The sequence below is a fragment of the Neofelis nebulosa genome, chromosome 13 (assembly GCF_028018385.1).
Source record: "Neofelis nebulosa isolate mNeoNeb1 chromosome 13, mNeoNeb1.pri, whole genome shotgun sequence".
Classification (NCBI taxonomy): domain Eukaryota; kingdom Metazoa; phylum Chordata; class Mammalia; order Carnivora; family Felidae; genus Neofelis; species Neofelis nebulosa.
The window spans coordinates 64,032,577-64,055,783 of NC_080794.1; the positions used below are offsets into that span (position 1 = coordinate 64,032,577).

The 23,207-nt window shown below is 51.8% G+C and overlaps 1 protein-coding gene across 12 annotated transcripts in view; it reads left to right on the forward strand.

Annotated features, from left to right (window-relative positions):
• The window catches only part of PAX2 (paired box 2), a 77,974-nt gene that overhangs the window by 47,739 nt on the left and 7,028 nt on the right, over window positions 1-23,207 (forward strand). For all 12 annotated transcript variants that reach the window (XM_058697507.1, XM_058697508.1, XM_058697504.1 and 9 more), the window contains 2 exons: window positions 10,267-10,442; window positions 12,631-12,757. In XM_058697507.1, coding sequence (XP_058553490.1) covers window positions 10,267-10,442; window positions 12,631-12,757 — 303 coding nt within the window. The remainder of the gene's footprint in view (window positions 1-10,266; window positions 10,443-12,630; window positions 12,758-23,207) is intronic.

Genomic DNA, 23,207 nt, shown 5'->3' on the forward strand with positions numbered 1-23,207 from the left:
CTTACCAAAGCGTTACTTGCAGACGCGTACCTTTCCCCCTTTTGCAGGGCAGATGGCATTGAGTTTTGTCACTGCTACGTCCTTCCATTATGACTTCTCAAGGATTATCAACAAAACATTTAGGACCCTACCTACTTTTCCCCCCAGGGTCCTGGTGCATGAATTATCTGGGTCTGGGAAAGTTAAGTCCATTGAAATTGTTAGGAGTGACCTGCCGGGCCCCCTCCTGACCTGGGCAACTCCTGCCGGTCCTGTTTTGAAGATTCTTTCTTTGAGGGAGAAGGCCAAGGCAAGCTGAGGGTCGAGAAGTTCTGCCTTGTCTCCCCCCCGCTTTTTTTTCCTCAGTATTACCTCCCCTTCCCAAGTACTGAGCCCTAAACCTGACTTCCTTTATGTTCTTTCTTCAAACATAGCTATTGAAGGCCCTTTTTTGTTGTCTCAGCTTGTTCTGAGCTTTTGTCTTCCTGACAGGTTCATGCTGCTCTCCTATCCATCCTTGGTTATGGTCCCCTCCTCCCATCTGTTGTGTGTCCTTTTTAAGAGGGGAAAAAAATAACTTTTGTCTGATGATCAGTGCAATACATGCTCATTGTAAAATATTTGGAAGATATAGTAAATTTTTACAAAATCACCCATAATCTCATCTCTGAGAGATAACCACTCTTAAATTTGGTATAATCTTTATAGTCTTTTTTTTCTTCTGTGCATATATAATTTTTTATCAAAATTGGAATGATACTGTATATACAGCTTGTGTCTTGCTATTTTCACTTAACATTCCATAGGACCATTTTCACATGTCATTAAATATTCTTTGAAAACATGATTTTTTTAATGGCTGCATAATCTTCCACTGTTCGGTGTACATGTCCTTTTAAAATCTAGGCTCATCATATTTTAAAGCTTATCCGTGTGCAACAACAATGACTTTCCTTAAATGTCCTTCTCTTTCAAGCCCTCCCCCACTCCAACCCCCTTTGTTTTGTTGGGTTGATTATTTGAGCTTGTAGAGGCAGAATTTCATTTTTAGAGCACCCTGTCTTTATGGAATCATATTCCCTTGTAGAATCTCTTGCCATGGGATCGCACGACCATTCTTTCCCTCCACGTGTAACAGTTTGCTTTCCTCAAGTTGGATTCTGTCCAATGCCTCCTTCCTTTGCTACTGTCACATCCAGACACGGTTGCTTTCTCCCCAGATCCCCGTCACATCCTTTTGATCAGTTTTCGTTTCTTGGTCAGAATTAAGCGGCTTGGAATAGTGAAACTGAGAACCTCAGTCCCCATCCTAACAATGACTAGCTGTGTGACATGGGAAAATTACTCAATCTTTCTGAGCCTTTTTTTTTTTTTTGGCTTTAAGAAGGAATCATATTAAATGATCTCCATAATAATTTACAGCTGTAAAATGCAATGACACCGAATCCAGAGCGGCAATTTCCTTTGTTGCTTCTTTTTTCTTCTAAAAGGTAAACTGTTGAGCGAGGCAAGCTAAGAATTTACCAGCCTTTATTTCTGGAATTCGGTTAGATGAATCAGTCAACGTTTTTGTTTTTTTTTTTTTATCACCTCAGGCCCTATGCTAGGTTTACAAAGATTAAAAAGATGGGTTTCTGCCTTTCAAACAGTCACAGTTTAGTGAGGAAAAACCCCAAACCAAACAAATAACCATGATAGGGGCACCTGGGTGGCTCAGTCAGTTGAACATCCAACTTTCGCTCAGGCCATTCAGGATCTCATACGTCGTGAGTTCGAGCACCACGTCGGGCTCACTGCTGTCCGTGCAGAGCCCGCTTCAGGTCCTCTGTCCCCCTCTCTCTCTGCCCCTCCACCACTCGTGCTCTGTCTCTCTCAAAAACAAAGAAGCATTGAGAAAAATAACCATAATATAGATTCCGAATTTGGCTCTGCCACTAACTGGCCAGAGTAGGTAATTTGGGGCAAGTTACCTTTCTGTCCCTTGGTTTCTCCACATTACGAGCTCAGCTGCCACAGGCTCATTGCCTGGGTTTGCTTCTGCCTCTTCCATCACTTGTTAGCTTCATAGCCTTAGGAAAATTCTGGAACCTGTGCACGTCCATTTCCTCACCTACAAAATGGGGATGATAGTAGAAGCTTCCTGCTTAAGTTCTGGTGCAAATTAAATGAGTTAATATATGTACAGTTATTAGCTGAGCACCTAATATAGAGTAATAAGCACTTAATGTTAGTTGCTGTTAGTGTAAGGATTAAATCAGCGTATATATGTTACACATCCTGTCTGCTACTGTAATAGAAACTGGATAGATTTCAGTTATTATTATTATTTCTACAATAGAGGTTTGGATAAATGGCTATTGGAACACAGAGGAAGAAGAAATTAATACTGCGGAGGGAGGAGCTAGCCACCCTGGTGTAATTTTAAGGAAGCTCAGTCCAGAAAAGCTCATGGGACTTGGACAAGGCCATGTAGCAGTGAGCGACAAAACCAGGATTTCAAACCAGATGTTACCCCTAGTCCAGCGTTATGTTAGGATGTCTAATGCAGGTTAGTGTCCCTAGAGGCACGCGGGTGCGAATGGGCACAGCAAGACTGAGGTTAGGCAGACCAGCCGGCCACCCCCACGTTCCCCCCTGCCATGAACTCACTGAGCGTTTAGAGGCTGAACTTGGTCAAGGATAGCAGGTGGTTTGCCAGGACTAGAAGGCTAGGCAGAAGCTAGTCTTGCTCCGAGCCTAAGCTTTGAGCCCTATTTCCAAGGGCTTCTTCGTGCTCTCTTCTTGAGCTTGGCTTGGCCAGGGCAGACCCACAGATTGTCCAGCTTAAGGATGGGAGGCAACGGGGCACATCACCCCACATCTCCTTGGACAGTGTTCCCGCCGGCACACTCTCCAAGCCTGGCCCTTGCAGCCCTTCCCAGTACAGGGCAGCCCTGTTCCTGCCAATTTCTCCTTTCCTCCAAGCTTCCCCTCTTCCTTCCATCTCCCCCGCCTCTTCCCCCCTCCACTCCCCTTTCCTCCCCTTCCCTCTTCACTCCCTCACACTTTTCCCTCCCTTTCCCCCTATCCTCTGCCCTCCCCGTGGCACGAATCCCGGCTCTTTCCCTGGATGCAAGCGGCCCACTCCTCGCTGGGAAAGGCCGCCCCGCTGCATCCGCTGCGTCCGTGGGAGGGCCCGGCGCCGCGTGGGGGTGGGGCCGGGGCCGCACCGGCGGCTGCCCTGAATGACAAGCGGGGATATTGATCGCATTCTGAACTCAGCCCAGCCGATAGAAGGTAATTAATGACTCCATTTGCCTCAGTACCGAGGAGAACAATTGAGTTTGAAACTGCAACAACTGGCAGCTGGGGGTGAACCCCTCAGAGGGGGAAGGTAGTGTTAGAGGAGCCAGGGAGGGGCGCAGAGGCCACCTTCGGGGCGTTAGCCCAGAACCCCCACCCCAACCACCGCTAGCCCCTGCTCCTCCCTTGCGCCCAGGCCCTAGGGGCCGAGGCCCATCACCCACCTTCCCACTTCCATGCCTTTCTCTTTTCTTCCTGCATCACTTTTCCCCCCGCTCATTTTCTGTCTTGGGATGAAACAAGACTTCCCTTCCCCCAGATTGCTTCCTGTCAGCTGTACGATCTCGCACATCTCCCTCAGCTTGCTCCCTCATTTGTAAACCTGAACTAATGGTATCTCTTTGGCAAGTGTTCTGTGGAAATTGGAGATAATATGAGGAAAGCAGTGGAGCCTGCCCAGTACATAGTTAGTGTCCGTAAATGATGGTGATGCTGATCTTTGACAAAGAAGGTAACTTTGGTGGCGTAGAACTTTGGGGTTAGACATCCCCGAGTTCAAATCCAGGATAATGTTGAACAAATAAGTTTGCCTCTCATCTGAAGAATGAGAAGAAGAAGAAGTACGTTGTGAAGTTGGGTGGATTTAATGAGTGTATGTGAAAGCCCTAATATTGTCAGTTTCCCCACAGACAGGTAGATACGTGTATTTGGGCTCACAAAACTGCGGTTAGTATAGCTCTTTGCTAGACTTTAAAAGAATTCCTCTCAAAGGCCTGATTCCTACTTCTTGGGGTTTGGGAGGTGACACTTGTTCGTCCCCCCCTTAATTCTGTAGACTTTGGTGAGCCTTGGGGCTTTCTGACCAAGGAAATGGCATGATTTCATTCTGTCTCTAAACATCACCCCACCCACCTTTTGGTCAGTGCACAAGAACTTCTCCTGTCCCTTGCGGTGACTACTTTGAGGACTCAGGTAGCGTGTCTTCACACAAGGAGCTCAGAACACTTCTGTTCCTAGCCCTGCTCCCTGTGACATGGTGTTCACTGGTCTCCCTCCTGCCCAAGCTGCTGGGACCTCACTGGACAACACTATTCATAATTGGCCTAGCCTGGGGTCAGAGAGGTGGAAGGTAGGGCTCTGCCCTCAGGAAGCCCACAGTGGATGGGGAGTGACAAGGCTAAGTGAGCGAGGAGATCAGATCTTTTGCTGAAGAGTAAAAGGCACTTTTATTAAGGATTCCAGAACTGGTGCACGCTTGTTATACAAAGACCGGACAATATCGAAAAACTTAGGTGAAAAGAAGATAATTTGCTCCTGATCAGACGGTAACCATTGTCAACCATGTCAGCGGCTCTCCCTTCAGTCAAGATGACCTCTGGTTTTACAGTTGTCTTCATCCACGTGGGGACTGGGACGCCGCTGCTGGAGCCCATGCTCTGGATGCTGCAGCCCATTGCTGCCCCATCCACAGCTGTGCACGGAGCCCCTTCCCTGTGCCAGGCTCCCTGGTGGATATGCCCTTGAGCTAGCCACTTACCCTTATAGAAGCTATTCTTTGTTTACTCTGAGCCTGTTTCCTCACCAGTAAGGAAAAAAAAAAAAGAAAGAAAAAAAAGGGACCATAATCCCTACCTGCCTTAGAGAGTAGTTAGGAAGCCCAGATAACCCAAGGTCTATGAAAGCTTTTTGTTAACTGCTCAGCAAATAGGAAGCAGTCAGAGGAGAAGACAATGTGAGCCTTTGTTCCCCCGAAAGAATAATATACATCAGAGTTTTAGCTCAGCGGTTTGTTTAATTTAATTAATTAATTTATATCCGGCCTCGTTTCCAAAAGGACTTGTAGTAGCTTACTCTCCTTGACAACTCTCGTGCTGTAGTGGACAAAATGCCCGGAATGGGCTCCAGTCCTGAGAGTCCTACTACCCAGTTGTGTGATCTGGGACTGGTCACCTGCCCCACATCACCTCTCACCCCCTCTAGTTTTCCTTTCTGTAAAATGAGAATTTGGACCACGTGTCCCCCTAATCATTCTGAAGTAGTCTGTGCTCAGCCAGCTCCACCAGCTCACTGAAGGCCGCTCCTTCGGTGTAGGGAGGGTGCAAGGCAGAGAAGGCTGGGGCGGGGGTGGGGGGAGTGGCTAAGATCATGTCCCAGATGGAGTCAAGTGGTCCCCAGCTGAGCCCCTGGGTTTGGAACCTGGCCTGCGGAGTGAAATGACGTAGTGGGTAGGCTCTGGGCCAAGCAGACCTGAATTCAAATCCCGACTGTCATTTACCAGCGGTATAGCCTTGGATAAGCTACTTAACCTCTCCACCTCAGTTTCCCTCTCTGTCACATAGGTATCACGGTACTCCCCTCACAGGGTTGTTGGGAGGATTAAATGGCATGTAATAAGTTCTGAGTGTTGTGAGCAGCTAATGGATGGTGGCTGGGTAGGGGACAGCTGGAGAACAGGGCTGACTCCTCCACACGTGGAGACTGACTAGCACACGGTCCCTCCCTTCCTCTGGCAGGGTGCGGGGGGAGGTCTTACTAAACGTACAGCAACCACACTTTCCAACCTTAATCTAAAAAAATGGACTGGCAGTGGGAAAGAATCCTAAAACTCAGAATTGCTCCACAAAGCCCAAGACATGTGGCCACTATACTCCAGCCCTCTTCTCGGAGCCCTGATAACAAGTTGGCTTTTGTCTTCAAGATAAAGGCTGAGGGCCTCCTCCCTTCATTTAGGGAAGGACTTCCCTGGAACCAATAGCCACCGTGGGCCGATAGACCCATTTTATCCCAACCTTGCTTTCTGTGACAGGGCCATGGTGTGGGATGTCCAATTTAGAGGCTGTCTCTGAGCCCTGTTCTCAAGCGAACTCCACTGCCTTCTTTGGATGGCAGTTCTGTAGCTCCGAGGTTAAGTTCGACTCTTAACTGGGAACACAGTGTTCTCTGTCCCTTGGCACTTAGGTGGGCAGGTGGTTTGCTGAGGGTGGTGCTCATTAGAGTGGGGGTGAGTGAAGGAGGAGCATAAGTCTACCCTGGGGCCTGCTGTGGATCTTCCCACCGCCCTCTGATCGCTAGAGATACACAGGACTTCCCTGATAGGTGACTGGGTGTTCTGAAGCGCCAAGCCAGTCTGATGGCCAGTCCAGACACCTCCGGCCAGGGCTTTGGCTTTGAATGTTACCCGGGGGAGCCTCGGTCATTCATTCAGTCACTCATCAACACCTACTCTGTGCCCACCTCTGTGCCTGGTGCCAGACCAACAGAGATACATCAGGCATGTCCTCTGCCCACAGGGAACTCACAGCCTGGCACCTTGGCACAAGGGAGCAGTCGGTGTTGGGTCAGGAGTCTTCTTGGGGAAGAGTGCTATCTAATTACTCACATATTTTCCCTCCCCACTCACTCGGAAACCTAGATCAAGACCCGCTTCTGCCTCCTCCTCTACTTTGGCCCAGCTCTGCCAGAGAGCCCTGAATGTCCGGGCCTAGCACTGGTGTCATAGCACGGTTCCAGCCTCTCCTTGCTGTGACCTCTGAGAACCCACCCTTGGGAAGTTCCACCCTGAGCGCTTTCTCCATCATCCTGAGGAGGTCCCTGCCAGCGGTCAACACTGACCCTGGTCAACGCTTCATTTTTCCATTCCTTTGCTATTCTCCCCTGTTCTCTTTTCATGCCTGCTCCTCTTCCTCTCCTCTCTTCTCTTTTCCCCTTCCTCACCCTACTGTCCGAACCCGCCCCCATCCAGGCCCTCCCTTAGCTGGATACCCAAGTGTACCATTCATGTGCCCTCCCCCAGCCAGCATTTCCCTAGGCCTCTGGCATGGGGAACTTCTGCCCTTTTTCCTCTCCCTCTGTCTGCCCTTTCTCCGCCTCTGGGTTTCCTCCTTCCTGAGCTCTTCCTTCTTGGACCTCTGACCCCAGGCTTCTCCCCACCACCTTTCCTCACTTCCTTCCCACACTTTCTCCTTGCCTTCATCCCTCCCTTCCTTCTCCAGCTGAAGCAAGGGTGCCACCCCCCCTCTGGAGAGAGCCTGTGAGAGCTCCCTGTCCCCACCAAGGATGCCACTGCCCTCTCCCCGCCCGCAAGCCCCAACCCCCCACCTCCCAGAACTTTCTCTGTGCTCCTGCACCATTCATGATTACAGCCACCTTTCCTGACTCTTCAGGATCTTCCTTCTCCTCTGGGGCGTTTCCTCAAGCTTCCTGCAGCCTCTCTTGGGATTGTTTCTCTGCAGGCTTTCATCATACCACCTTGCCTTCCTGATCCTCCAGCACCTTCTTTCTCTTCTTCCCCCACGCCCTTCCTCCTCTTGTTCTTCCCTTTGCCCGCCTCCCACTGCCACCTCTTCCAGTAGCAGGCTTCCCTTTGCCTCTCCTTCCTCCCTCCCCCTTCCATCGCTGCCTCTGTAACCTGTCTTATCACCAGGGCCTGAGTATACAAAAAAATAAATAAATAAAAAGGTCAGTGAGTGGAGGGAGCAGCAATAACCCCTAAAACAGTACTATCAGTGGAACATGATTGATCAATTGAATTCCATAGCAGCTGAAAAATGTGGGATTAAGTAGTGTATTATACGCACAATGAGTTGAGGCATGATGTTCATTTCAAGTTCATTTCGCCGGCCTCTGCCACCAGATCAGGCAATCAATAGGGGCAGCAGATATCATATATCACCTCTCTGCGGGCTGGGGAGAGAGCACCATAATCTCTCGCAAATTTAGAGTGACAGATTTGTCAAGATCTGAAGGGCCCCTGAATAAATGAAGGAAAAGAGACTCCTCCAGCCAGTGACCTGAGGACAAAGCCTCAGTTCAGCCCCTACACACGCATGCACACACACACACACACACACACACACACACACAAGGTTGAGCCAAGCCACACACAGGCATATACACAAATCCACACAGAGGCACGATATGAGTCTTCCCACACATATGCACACACTCATGCACATCATGTGTGAGCACATGCTCGCAGACAAATGCACACTTTCCTTCCCAGGACCCATTTGGTGACACCGCAATAACCACACACAAAGACACCCGCTGCCTCCCTCGGCCTTGACAACAGGGCTTCCCAGAAAGGTAGGAGGACTCCAGCAAGAGAGAACTGGACACAATGGAACATGCAAATAGCTACAAGGGGGTGGAATTGGGATGATAGCACCTCCTCAAAAGAAAAACAGGCAGAGAAGAAACATGGGGCACATGAGCTCATGTTCCCCATGCAATCACACACACACACACACACACACACACACACACATCCTTTGATAACGGTTCTTGCTCTGTCACTTACAAAGACACAGACACATATTTATCTGGATGTTTATACATGTACAAATACATATACACAGGGAATGCCCACACAAAAGGAAAAAATAAACATGCCACACCCTACCTCATATAAGAGAGACACACACACTCTCCAAGACAGAACATCATTCCAGAGGCTTACACAGTAAAAAACACAAACACCAAGTTTTGTGTCCATAGGAATGTGGAGACATCGAAATACCGTGAAAGCTGTCCCTGTCTGTCCACCTCAGACTTGGTCCTGGTCTTCATTTCTCTCCCTTTCTTACACACACACACACACACACACACACACACTTTCTTTGCTTTCCCACCTCCTGAGGAATAGAGTGGAGGAAAGGCAGCAGGTCCCATTTGGAAAGCAGACCCCCATGCTCCATCTGGGAGGCCAGAAGAGAGGATGGCTGCAGGTGGAGGTTAATCAATATGTAATATTTTCTATGGTCTCCTGAATGATACTGTATGGTGTTACTGTATATAATGCAATATTGATTATATCATATCATATAATCACCTATAAACTGATATATATAACAGTCCCAGAGGAACACCCTGAGGCCTACAGCATGGGCTGGCCCCAGGCCCAAGGCTCCCCAGCAGGTCTTGGGCCGAGGGAAGCTGAGAAGTGTCCCTGCTGTGCCTGGGGGGGGGGGGGGACACAGCTTTGGGCTGGGGGGTTGCTGGGTAGAGGTTCAGAGAGAGACAGAGAGCAGGCACTTAGCTCACTGCGTGCTCCGAAAACCCTAACAGACCTGATGCAAGGAGGTAGGGAGGGGTGGAAAGCCCCCACACGTAGAAGAAAGCCCGGGCAGAGCAGGACATAGACAGAATTGGCCTGCAGCCCCAGGATGGGCACTAGTGTGGCACCAGCATGGCCTTTTCTTCACTGAGTGAGTCTCAGCTCTCTGTGAGACCCGCAGGAGGAACTGGAGGGCAGAGGATGGCCTCTGATGTGGGCCTACTCAGAGTCCGGGTCAGGGACAGAGGCTGAGGCAGGCGGCCTGGGCACAAGAGCATCCACAAAGACCCTGTGTTTAGTCTCTGCCCAAGGCAGTGTGCCACTGCTCACGTGGCAGCCGCTGTCCTCCTGCTCTGGTCTGAGTCCTGGCCCAATGCAAGCAGAATGCCTCAGCTTGACTTTCAGAGCCCCTCCTCCCTCGGTGGTGAAGTTAATTACTTCACCCAGTCTCCATGTTACACTCAGCCTCGGAGATTTGATGATTTTCCACCCCTGGAGTCAGTGGAACTGAAATTCATCTCAGAGCCGAGTTCAATTCTCCACAGGCTCGGTAATGCTGGTCTGAGACACCCAGCTCCTCCCTCAGGCTGACCCAGGCCTGGGGACAGAAGGGGCTCAGGGGAGACATCCCCTAAGGAGACGATTCCTAGCAGCCCCCTGGCTCTAATTCTGCCCAGTTTTTCCCTCACTCCCCCCCCCCCCCCCCCACCAACCCACACACACTGGGACAACTTCCCTTTCTCTTCCCAGGTCCTTCAGAGGCTCTGGCTTCCTCAGCCAGATCTCAGAGGCATGGCCAGCCCCTGGGTCATACTCCAGCCTAGAAGCTGGGAGTAAGGGGTCCCAGCAGGGGTACAAAGCTCTGGGGGCCAAGCCAAGTGCCAGCCCCCCGGGCCCACTGTACCTCTGCTGGCCTGTGCTGATGCCCCCAGTGTCCATGTGTCCTGCAGATGTGTCCGAGGGCTCAGTCCCCAATGGAGACTCCCAGAGTGGCGTGGACAGTTTGCGGAAGCACTTGCGAGCTGACACCTTCACCCAGCAGCAGCTGGAAGCTTTGGATCGGGTCTTTGAGCGTCCTTCCTACCCTGACGTCTTCCAGGCATCAGAGCACATCAAATCAGAACAGGTGAGGAAGGCGTTTTCTGCTTGCAGAAGTGCAAAGGAACAGGGCAGGACAAGGCCTCTGGACAGTGTGCATCCCCAGCATCGCACGTGCTACATGTGTGTGCACCACGTGTGTGCTGTGTGAACACACACGAGGACGTAATGGTCGGAGTTAAGAAAAACCGTTCTGGTATAGGGCAGTTAGAAATGATGAGCTCTGGGTGCTAGGATGGTCTTGGGTAAGTCTTGCCCCCTTCAGAGCCTCAGTTTCCCCATCTGTAGAATGAAGGACTTGGGTAAGGTCTAATAGGTCCCTTCCAGCCCTGCTGTTCCATGAGTCTGGCATAGAATACCCAGAAAATGTCCCCATGCCCCTGCCATGTCCCTCGCCTAAATGGCCCGAAGGTCTTACAGAAAGTTTGTGCAAGCCTGGGTGCTCTTCTCACCCAGCGTCACGAGGAGAGCCCTCTGTGCCTGCCTCCTACTCCCCAGTGCAGCTGTCCAGTGTGACCCCAGATAGGCCAACGGCCCTCACACCCAGTACTCCCTCCAGATGCAGAACAGCCCAGCGTGGCTGCAGCCCGCAACACAGCGGCACGATGCACAACGCGGACATACGTCTCTGATTCTTCCCGTGTACCCATGTGCGCGTGTTCACCCACCACCACGGGCCCCTGCTCACTGTACTCAAAGCACGGCCCCGAGAGCCGGAAGGGGCGCCTTTCCCAGGCCACAGCTCAGCACACCTCCCGCACCTGCCTCCACCCACACATCCCTGTGGGCCCCCGGTGCACGCACTCAAAGATAGGAGCACACACCCATTCCTCCCACACCTACAGCCCAGGCCAGGCCCACAACCGCAGCCCAACACGGTCAGCCGGGCTTGCACACGCACCCGCGCGGTGGCACAGCAGCGCCGCCCCGCGCGGCACAGTTCCTCCCTCGGACTCCGGCAGCTCCCAGCCACTCGCCTTTCTCTCCGCCCGTCCTTTTATCCCATAAGCTGTTTGTCTTCATAAAACAAAAATCAAAAGTCTTTTTAAGGTGCCCTGAGCCATAAACCAACAAAGGAGGAGCCGGCCGAGGCGGGCGGCTCGGTGCACCCTCCACGAGTCCCCGGCTGTATTACAATGAATAACCTTTATTTACTTTCATTAGACTATTAAACACCAGCACAGTCATTTTTCCCCCTGAAACTCGGAGCAGGGCCCATAAAGCAAATCCGAAGCCTAATTGAGTTCATTTTAATTTCTCTCCGATCACAGCGAATTACTCTGGTGATAAATCAGGGGGCAGCTTCACCCCCAGTAGAAGGCCTAATTTGCAGCTAATTACAAAACTGATTTCTACAGGAAGATCAATACGAGAAGGAATTGGAAATGACGAGGCAATCCCGTCCAGCCAGGGAGGGGAGGGGGCCCTCTGGGGGGGCCAGGAAGCGGAAGGGAAAAAAACGGACCCGAAAGAGCAGAAAATCAGTTTTAATTTAACGTAATATTAATCAGAGCAACTTTTCCTGCTTTGTGCAGACTCCTGGGCTGCCCAGCTCTGGGGTCTGGCTTAGCGGTGGCTGCAATAAAAAGGCAATTACCCGAGTGTTTCGGGCAGGACACCCTTTCAGAGTCAATGACTGGCCCCCTCCCACCCTTCTGTTAGCCATGTGGACTCTCCCCCTCCCCAATTTCATACCCCAGTGCACAGGCAGAGAGCGAGGGGCCCGTGGGGCTGTCTTTGTTTGTTTTTTAAAAAGGGGGCGCCAGCACCCGAGCAGCTAGCCCAGCGGCGCCAGGCCAGAGGCCCCACTAGGCCCTTCCCCCAGCCCCTGCTTTTGCCATCACTGCACGGTTCGCCCTCCTCCCCAGGACTCCAGGAGGGACCTGAAAGCACCCCTTGCCTCGCAGCAGGGGGAACCCAACTGCTACACTCCGCCCTTGGGGCTTCTTAGGCAGGGGACGCTGTGGCAATTGGAAGGATGCTGGGATAACCGCCAACAGCCTATACCTCCAGCTACGCCCGGTCTCCCCCCCACCCACACAAAACTCTCCATCATCCGCCGAGCCCGCCCCTCCCTCTCTCCCCTCCCTCTGCCCGGCCATCTCCTTCCACCCCATCTGGGAAGGCTCCCTGTTCCTCCTCCCCATCTGCACACTGAGCCCTTTCTCCTCATGTGCGCATCAATAGAGAGCTGTCGCTTTTCTCTCTTCTCCCAGGGGAACGAGTACTCCCTCCCAGCCCTGACCCCTGGGCTTGATGAAGTCAAGTCGAGTCTATCTGCATCCACCAACCCCGAGCTGGGCAGCAACGTGTCAGGCACGCAGACATACCCTGTGGTGACCGGTAAGGAGGCTTCCGGGAGGGTGGGGGCACTGCTTTCAGTGGGGGCACCTCAGCCGGTGCCATCTGGGCCCAGTGTGACAAGGGGCCCCCTGCCATGATATCTGCAGAGAGAGTGAGCCTCCGAAAACCAGGGTGCTTCCTGCACAGATGTGTGCAGATGTGGCAAGACAGAATTGTGGTCAGGGTCTCTGCCTGGAAAGGTCGAAGCGAGGAGGGGGCTACTGCTGGTCCCTTCTGCCCATCCTCCTGCCTCTCCTTTTGCCTTTTTCTCTTGCCTCCACCAAGGCGCCCAGAGTTATTAGCCTCTTGCTAGGACATGTGCAGAAGAACGCGGAGGCCGGGCTGGGGAGAATGGAGCGTGAGGCCCAGGGTCCAGCCTCCGTACTCCCATGTCTCCAAGCGTGCCTTCCTCTACCCCCCGGGAAGCCGGGTTAGCTGTGTGGCTTTGGGCTTCGTGGCATATGGCATCCAGCTCTGTGGTTACAGATAAGCACGATTCTTCCAGCCCTCTGTCCGCTTGCCGGAGAAATCACAGAGACTGAGGCTTGATTTCAAGGCAGGGTCAGGCCTGTCGCACAGTCAAACGCAGGGGGAGAGGGCATTTGTCCAGCCGCTCTCATGGGTTAGGAGCGGCAGAGGCAGCTCACGGGAAGAAGGCCGGAGTGCGGCGCGGCGCAGGGCCAGTCGATGCTGCTCTAGGCCGCCGGGCTGCGGGCTGTGGAAGGCGCCTGGCACTGTGGAAGGCTTTCCGGGCCAGGGAAGTGCCCAAGTGGGAGAAACACACATTGAGGTGTTATTAAAATTCACCTAATTATTCTGGAGACACTAAAGCCAATGTGCCGTTTGTTCCTTGGGAGACAGAATGATTGAGAAGGGTCTCGGTGGGGATTGGGAGACACTGAGGCGTTACCTGCCGAGCGAGGCGGGCGGAGGCGGCCCGGGGACCTGGCAGCCAGCGTCACAGCCAGCGGCAAAGACAGGGAACAGGCCCTGTTCTGACTTGGAGCCCATCTGAGCAGGGCTCAGGCCTGAGATGGGCTGTGAGTGGCCACACGGCCTCCAGCTGGGGGCTGGGGAGGGCCCTGCTGTGAGCTCTCGCAGCTTCTTCTCCAGAGGTGTCCTGCTACAACTGTCTCTGGCCCGGACAGGGTGGAGCTCTTTGGCTAGGCAGAGACGGTTCTGGAAGTGTCAGAGAACTGGATGGGGCTTTCGGGAGTGACAGGTGAGTGGGTCAGGACACTGCCTGTTATCAACTGGGCCTCGACTCGAGCCCTCCTTAGCCAACGTGGAAGCCCTCTGAGCCGCTGGGGGTTCTGACCCAAGGCAGAGCAATGGTGCAGGCTGGGCCACCTTTCCGGTCTGCTGAGAGTTTCAGTGGCCACTTCCCAAAGGTGGTCCACCCCAGGCAGCTGACAAAAGAGAGTCCAAGAGACTCGTCTCTAATCCCAGCTGTGCTTCTCTGTGCCCGGGGCCACAGTCCAGAAGGCAGAGGCTCCCTGGGGTGGAGAGATGGACCTTCGGGTAGGGTTCCTGCTGCAGGAGAACTCAGGCTGGTGCAGAGAAGTGCCTCCACCTTGAGCATCCCCCGCCCGCCTTCCCGCCCGCCCCCCCCATGGCCCTGGAACGGTCCCAGCTCAGCCTGGGAACATCTCCGGCTGATCCATCTGGATCCAAGTGTGAGAAAAGTTCATTTCAGACCCAGCTTGACATTCCCAGGTGGCAAGTTAGCACTAACATCTCAATCTGTATGCGACATTTCAATCAAGCGAGGAGTAACAAAAGCAGAACCATTAACATTCGGAGCTGTTCACCAGTGGTAATGACGGGAAACTCGCTCAGAAACTGGAAATTACCAAAAAGAGGGAAGTGTGTGGAGAGGTGGGGGAGGGGAGGTGGGAGGAGGTGGGGGCAGGGAATGATTTTTCCAGACTTAGGCCAAGATCCAGTGTTTGGATTAATGGTGCCATTACCCGAGAAAGGGCTTCAGATTATGCTCATTCTTAAAATGTTTTTGCTGGCAATTAAACGGCTGCAGTTATTGATCTTTGTTGATTTTATGTCCTCCTAATTTGCATAATCTATTAAAGATGAATGATTCACGATGTGTTTATTATGGGGACAAACAGAAATTGTTAGAGGTACTATCAAGGTGAGAAACGGGGCAGTGCCCAGAGACTTCATGGGCCGGCTCAGGAGCGGGTCCAGCATGGTGGCCTTCGGGCCGGGACTTTGTGGGTAGCAGTGAGCAGCGATGCAAGGAGAACAGACACGAGAGAGGTGGACTTGGGCTGTGTTCTTCTAGAAGGATCTTGGCATCTGTGACAACTTCAAGCCCAGCTGGGATACGGGAGAGGCTTTTGGTGTATTTGTGGAAATTCCCCTCGGAGAGTCTTAAAAAGCTTATTTGGTTGGAGAATATGAAGGGCTTTGGTGGAGAAGGAAAAGGGGAGGCTCGTTCTGGCCAGGCGTGTGCTAAAGGGGAGGGAGCAGGGAGGTCATCCGTGCCCACAGCCTGGGCATGCTAAGGTGTTCAAGGAACCCTCTTCATCCCCCCCCCCCCCCACCGTGCCTCAGGCACCCAGCTCACCTTCCTCCCCGGGGGACAGGCAGCTGAGGCTATAAACCTTCAGGTGTGAGCCCTGAGGAAACCGGCCCAACAAGGCCCTAGCCCAACCTGAAGAGCCGACCTTATTGATATTCCTGCCACCTCCTGGCACTGGAGGCTGATTTCAAACTTCACCAGCCACTTGATACAGCTGTTCCACAAGGTCAGGACTGAGAGGAGAGAGGAGCCTTGGCTATTGTGTGGAGGGGAGAGTGGGGCCCAGTGGGCCAGGACACAGCTAATCACATTGCAAGCAAGGGTGGCTGCCAGCGACTGGGGCCTGGCTTGATAGCCTCCCCTCCCCACCTTCCATCTTGGAACCAAGGAGAGAGACCGATTTTTCTGGGTAGTGTTTGCAAGTTCTGCCGAGATTTTAATTTCACTGCATCACAACTCAGCAAGCTGCCAAGTCAAGCTGGTTATTTAAATTTATCACCCACTTTCCCTTCCGCCGCTGGGCTGCTCTAGCTCAGCGGCGTCTCTTCTCTCCAGCCCACTGCTCTAGGCTGCTGGTCTGGAACGGAGCCGAGCGTCTCCGAAGTGATAAGGAAAAAGGGACCAGCTAGATGAGAGAGTGGGTTGGGGGTACTCTGGCCCCAGGCTTCCTCAGGTTGGCTGGCTGATGGCTGGTGCCTTCTATCACTTCTCACCCTTCCAAAGGACTCCATAGGGGGCCGCCATCGACCCCTCAGTAGCCCCAGGGACCTCTAGGTCAGGACTTCAGTGAGGCCTCTGGCTCCAACTGTGTGCCTGCCGATGCCTTCAAATCTCGCACCACCAGTAGGAAACAGCCCTTCTTCCCCCGCGAGCCCCACCCCAACCTCTCCCTTCCTGTGTCTGTCCAGGTCTCTAGCCATAGAGGAGCATGAGGGGACACTGGCAACAATGTTGATCTGAGAGAAGATGAGTACTAGTTTCAGGATTCCGAGTCCCTCGGAGACGCGCCTGAGCATTGAGAGAGTCCCTTGACCTGGCGAAAGTCCACCCTGAAGGGGAGAGCAGGTTCCCCACCCTGGAGGCCAAACGGAGCGAGTCAGGGATGGTTCGGCGGCTCTCCGTGCTTACCCTGGCATCCCAGGAACCCAGCGGCCCCTGGACTTGATGCACAAGTGGGCTTCACTGGCCTCTAGTGGGCATCAGCACCAAGCACCAGGAGAGATGCACGGGAGCGTAATCCTTGTCGCCCTCCTTTTAGTCCCAGAGAGGTAATGGAGGAATGAGGCCAATGTCCAGAAACCAGGCAGGCTGCACTCACCAAAACACCGCTGGGTAAAATGTAACAACAAGAATTGTTAATACACAGACAAATCTCATTCTGTGGCACCAGACGTAGAGGGAAACTCAAAGCCCGGGCGATCTGTGAGAGACTGAGGGTATCGCACTGGAGGTGGACCCTAACTGGGGGACATTGGGGTTGTAACACACCAGAGAGGAGCCATGACCTTGGGTCCACAAGAAGCAGGAAGCTAGAACTGAGTATTACCCCGCATAAAGCCAGGGACAGAGCAGGACAACACTGTCCGTGAAAGGGAGACACATAAACGTATTCCAGTGGGTCCAGGGAAGCAAGCAAGGGGGAAAAATGGTCTCCATGAAAAATGGCGCCCTGAAGCCTGACCCTGGTTCAAGAGTTCAAGTTTATACCCGAGAGTGTGACAGGAACTCCCCAGCCAATAGCTGGCATAAAAATGTGTCTAGAATAGTGACCCACTCAGAAACCCCTGCAGGGGCAAGGGCAGACCTTCTCTGTAGGGGCAGTCCCCAACCTCGGGCACCTGGGACTCCGCCACTGAAGATGAGCTTGCTACAAAAAAACAAAACAAAACAAAACAAAACAAACTACACACTTCATGTGAATATAAGCTATCGTGAGGGAGAGTTAGCAGAAGCAATCAAAAGGACGATTACTCTCCCCAAGAACGGGACATAGTAGAGCAGTCCAAAAGCATCTATAAAATAAACATGTTTTAGTCTTAAAAAGATAAAAGTTAAGTATCAGTTTTGTGTTTGTTACAGATCTAGATATCACATCCCCCTCCCCGCCACTGCTCAGCCAATCGTCAGGTAATAAAAATCAGAAAGGACAAAGGCTGAAGACCGCACCTATAGCACATGGTTTTGAGGTCCAGGCGCCATGGAAAGAGCTGAGCCTCAGGCCTGTACCCTGAGAGTACAGCCTGTCCCCTGCTTCTCCAAACTCCCAGATCAAAGGGTCAGCAGAGAATCTTCCCTTTTCTTTGGAAAAAAATGTCTGAACTTTGGAAAGCTAGGGATGAGGAAAATACACTCCTCCTCAGTGAGAAGAAGAGCCTTGTTAGCTTCCCTACCCTGGCAGTGTGGGGAGAAGGGGGTCTTATTCCAAGAGTTTGGGAGAAACTTCTCGTGATGCCTTAAGACTACAGCTCTGAAGGAATCTATAGCTAAGACCCAGGAGGAGAGGTGGATGCTGCTCAAGGCGGGGGAGAGAGGGAGCAGAAGATTCTCCTGGAAGCTGGTAAATTTGAGCAGAGGTGGGGGGAGGTCAGTAAGGCAGAGGTCAAAGCTGGAAAGCAGGGCTGACCCCCCCCAGGTCCTGGAGGCCTGTGTGGACAGTGCAGGCTCAGCTTCTGAAAAAGGGTTGTGAGCTCTCAGAAGCTCAGATCCCCTGCCCACATCTGGGATGGTCAGCGAAGCGGCTTTTTAGCCGATAGAAGTGTGGGTCCTGGGAAACCCTCCTCCTCCTACCGGGGAGTCCTGAGGAGCTCCAGAAACTGCCTCTTTCCTGTAGTTAACAACCCCCTTCCAATGCAACTGCACTTCCCTCCATAAAACAAACAGCTTAGCTCTTGGCCAGCCCCTCCGGGGGAGGAGAGGGCAATAAAGGCTGAGAAATGTTTCTAAAGGAGGCTGGGAGTCTCCTAGCCTTGTCTGTCAGCTCAAAGACCCTGATTAGCTAGAGGAATTTAGGGCACAGACATCAGAGTTCCTCTCCAACCTTGAAAGAAGGGCGCTAGGGCAACTTCTGACATACAGCAAGTCAGAGCCCTTTGCTGAGGAGGCCAAACCAGACCAGAGGGCTTCTGCACAGCACCCACGGGCCCTGGACTCTTCATTTAGGCTGAGAAGGCCCAACAGTATGAAGCTAGCCTCCTCCAGACATCCCTGAGGCCTCCGGCTACATCCCCAAGGACCTCCAGGCCTTAGACCTCAGCTCTGATTTAATTATGGGGGCATTTCCATAGCAATGAGACATTGACAGATAATGCGGGTGCCCTGGGCCTGCAGCTTAGGGAGTCATTGAATCAGGGCTCTTCCCCTTCCTCCTTTATCCAGTTCACCTCTAAAGGGAAAGGATACTGAAAAGAAGGGGCATCAATCCACTCTAGGCCTGGGAGAGTGAGATCAAATTGGAGCCAAATAATAGCTGTACCACCCCAATTTCCATCCTCAATCCACATCCCATGTCTGTGCCTACCAGCCATCCCAGTGGTGATGGGCTGCCCATCCCAGCAGGGTGCCTTGAACAGAAGCACAGCGGGGTGCGGGGTGGGCTGCTAATGGAGTTGCAGAGGGGAGGAGAGTCATGGGGAATATGAAGACAGTATGAAAAGCTCCAGGGTATTTTAACAAAGATGCAGTACTGTGGTCATACCTTGGGCCTTCCTCTTGACTTCTCCCTTCGTCTCTTCCTTCCATCCAAGAGACCCAAAGTCTGAGCATCCCAGATGGATTGTGCTTCATCCTCCACAGCAAGGGCTCGCTGACCCATGTAGAGACCAGGGAGAGGGGCCAGGTTTTTTTTTTTTAATGTTTTTATTTATTTTTGATAGACAGAGTACTAGCAGGGGAGGGGCAGAGAGAGACAGAGAGGGAGACACAGAATCCAGAGCGGGGTCCAGGCTCTGAGCTGTCAGCACAGAGGCCGACGCGGGGCTTGAACTCACAGACCTTGAGATCATGACCTGAGCCGAAGTCTGACGCTTAACTGACTGAGCCACCCAGGCACCCCAGGAGGGGCCAGTTTTAATATGAATTCAAAATATTTTTAAGAAATCAATGATCTTTATTCCAAGTGCATATAGTAGCCAACTCAGGCTAACAAAGAGTTGCCTAATAGAAAGCACTGGGCACTATCTTCATGATTAGCTGGGTTACAGAGGACCTTTCAGCTGTCATAGATGTTTAGAGATGCATGGGGGGGGGGGGGTCCCAAAGGACAATTCCCCAAAAGGGGGCTCCCCTGCCACTGAGCTTGTTCATTATTTGGCCCTTTCTAAGAAGAAAAACTTGGCTAAGTAAAAGTAAAAATCAGTCAACTTAATCTTTTCTGAATAACCAGAAATTCTAAATGGTGGTATCCTGATGAGTATTCCAGGTATGCTTTGGGACCAAGGGCTCAGAAATGTCCTGGTGGGCCACCTAGGTAAGACCTGAAAGCCTGTTTCCCCCAGAGAGCCAGCCACCCCCCAAGGTGACAGGAAACACCCCCCCTTATTCGCCGCCCCCCCCCCCCCCCACACACACTCACACACCTGGCCCAGGGTGATCAGAATCTTTCCTTCCCCCACTATTAGCCTCAGGACAAACAAGCCAGTACTGTTTCACCCCTGAGCTTTGGGAGGCAAGCCTTGCTACTATTGTTACTTCTGAGAGGGCTTTGCTCCCTTCAGCCTGGAATCCTCTCCTCTCCTCCCCCGTGGCGGCTGGGCTGCTAGGCAGGGAGGGAGGAAGTCTGCGGCCCGCTCCAAGAGCAGCCTAATGCTCCAGCAGCTTAAGTGGCCGTTTTCCTTGGGATTAGGGTTTCACTTACACAGAGCGCCTGAAAAACGCTGCGCTTTCGGAAGGATTAGAGCTGACAATTCAGTGGTCTCAGAGAACAAAATAAAGCCGGAGAGGAACTGGGAGACCTGGAGTATCGGGAGACTGTGCAAACAGGCTTAACCTCTGCCCACCCAGCACGAGGGTCTCTCGTGCTCTTGAGCCCATCAGTGAGCCTGGGCCCGCCTCCGGGGGGTGGGGGGCGGCGGTGCGCCAGCACCTGCCCAACTCCTGGTCTCCACTTGAGATTTGCTAAAGGAGTCAGAGAAGGCAGCTTGGGGAAGTGAGGGAGGAGAGGGCTGGGATGTCTTCCCCTCTCTCTGAGCCTCAGTTTCCTTCTCTGTAAGGTTAAGGGGGTTGGACTAGGAGATAGCCAGATTCTCTTTCAGGCCTTTGAAAATGTGATTCTCCCCAACACTCCCTAGCCTTATCCCAGGATCCTGAGGCTGTAGCTCCATCCATGGTCCAGCGGAGTTAAAGGGAAGCCACCCTTGGGGGGCCCTAGGCCAGCTCAGATGAGGGCAGTGAGTGTGCTGGAAGGGGAGGGGGTGGGGACAGCATGGCTGGTGTATCCAGCTGGTTGGCTGTCTGGGCGCAGACCCCCCTGAGCCCACACAGATCTGGGCGGCGTCCCCGCCCAGGACACCGCAGGGACTAAAGGTCCAGCTGTCAGTGGGAAGCAAGATCAACTAGGAGAGCAGCCACCTGAGCTGCGGGCACAGCCCCCTCTGCTGGAACCCAGAGTAGGCAGGGCTCAGGATGAAGAGCTCTGGGGCCAGCATGGTTCCCCGGGGCTGGCGGCCGTCGCGCAGGCACCTCTGCTCTCGAGGAAGAACCTTTGGGAGGATTTAGAAACCTTGGAAATAAGAAACAGCAAGAACTACGTGGGAAACTCCTTAAAAAGCAGCTTTTACAGATGTGAAGTTTGTTACTTTAGCAGATTATTTAAACTTGGATTGGTCATTAAGTGATTATAATCGGTACACCAGTGGAAATGTGCAGTGTATTTAGGCGGCAATTACAAATTTAATAACCGCGCATTCTTGGAAGTATTACGGATGCTTGTGTCAAACGCAGGCACAGACCGCCACCCTCGGAGCAATCTAATGTCTTCATCTTCAGTACCTTATGAGAAGCAGACAAAACTTGAGACTAGGATAGTAAAACAAGAGTTATGTTTTCTGGCCTTAGGCTCCTCCACAGTGTCAAGTGGATAGCAGAAGTGCTCATTTTCAGAGAACGATGCTGCCGAAAAGCACCCCTACACTCACCGGCTGGAACTTTGGCTGTATAAATCTGTGTCTAATAAGTCTGGTGGTCTGAGTCATCCCTGAGCCCGAGCACCTCCGCCACTCGGGCAGCTGCCTTTTTATTGTTTCCTGGGTCTTCGGAATGCTGACGTTTCCCCTACTTGAGATAAGACTCTCCGCTCCCTCACATATTCTCCTGCTGTTCTCTGTAGGATCTCGTCTACTGGTACGATTGAAGCGCTTTCGAACAAATCGGTGTCTTTCTTAGGCCAAAGAAAGGAGGTTCGTTTGGTGTGTTATGAGTAGTGTTTCTCAATCTCTGAGTCAGGCATACTTTTGCGAATATGATAAAGGCCATCTAGGTGTTATATATGTGTACTCATAACGTCTGATGTATAGCTTTACATGGACCCTGTGAAGCATATCTATGGAGTCCCTGCAGGATCAGTGAACTCGTTTAAAACCCTTGCTGTAGAAAATGAAAGAACCTGAACCATGCAAGAAACAAGAAGCCACAAGATGTTGCTTTAGGAAGGATTCATTTAGCATCATCCCAGGTTACCTTCCTGGACCAAATACCTACTTTCTGGGTCTACAATATTCAAGAATGTCATTCTAGAATCAGTTCCTATGGTCCTGCTTGTTCTGTCATCCAGATTCAACCATTCTACTCTCTGTGAAATCTCGAACATAATACTTAGCCCTTCTGAGTTTCAGTTTTTCATCTATACAACGGGGATTACAAGCAGATCGACATCGTTGGTGGATATGAGGATTAAAAGAGAGAAGACACAGAAAATGTTTCGGACAGTGCCCCGCTGTCATCGGCGTTCGATGAATGCTAGCTAGACTAGATCAAGTAGAAACACAACTCTGCCCTTGAATCTTAGAGCTGACAAGATAGCATAAATTCTCTGGTGACTGAAATTTTCCAATTTCTTAATAAAGTCATTCGCCTTGCTTTTCTCTGTGCTTTGGAAGAGGAACTGCACTTAGATTCTCCAAAACAGTTGATTCGATCTGGCCCATTTGGTAAGGAATGTCTGGCAAAAGTGCACCGTCTGATTCAGATGTAGTGATTGCTGTAGAAATTGGCTGTAGACTCTTCAGGGACTTCTGCAGCTGAACTGAGAAGACATCCTCATCAAGTACAGTGCTGCTAACACTTCTGGGTACTTTAAGATTCTCGACTACTACTGTTTCTTAAAGAGCCTCTTTGTTTTTTTAGAAAACCCTCCAAGGAGATTAATACTCCACCCCATGGAGTTTTACTACAGACTTTCGGTGTCAGTATTTTATTCTTTATGTCCTGTTTTTTCTTGCCTCATCTTAATGACAACGGCGACAGTATGAGCTTTTGCCTGTTGGATGACTTCTTTTCCTTTCCTTTGGCTCTTTTGGGAATTATCTGGCTTCACGTTATCATTAAAAGGCGGTGTGGGACAGACACAGCTTCGAACTCTGGCTCTCTCCTTTACTAGCTCTAGACCCATTAGGAAATCTTTATGCCTCTCCGTGCCTCCATTTTTCTCAACTTTGAAACAAGGACGTTAGATCATCTCGAAGGCTCTTCCATCTTTAAAACTTTGTCATCTTAGGAAGCAAGGATCCAACACGAAATGCCCCTTCCCTGGTCATATGTGGGTTTTTATCCATTTGTGATTCCTGGTGCTGTTGTCCCATGACTGGCACTGTGGGTGAGCAAAACACTCTTGCCTCTCCCTATCCTCTGTTGGGTAACACGTACTTAATAACCTATGTATTTCGCCACGTGGCTGTTTTCTCCCCTTTCTGTGCT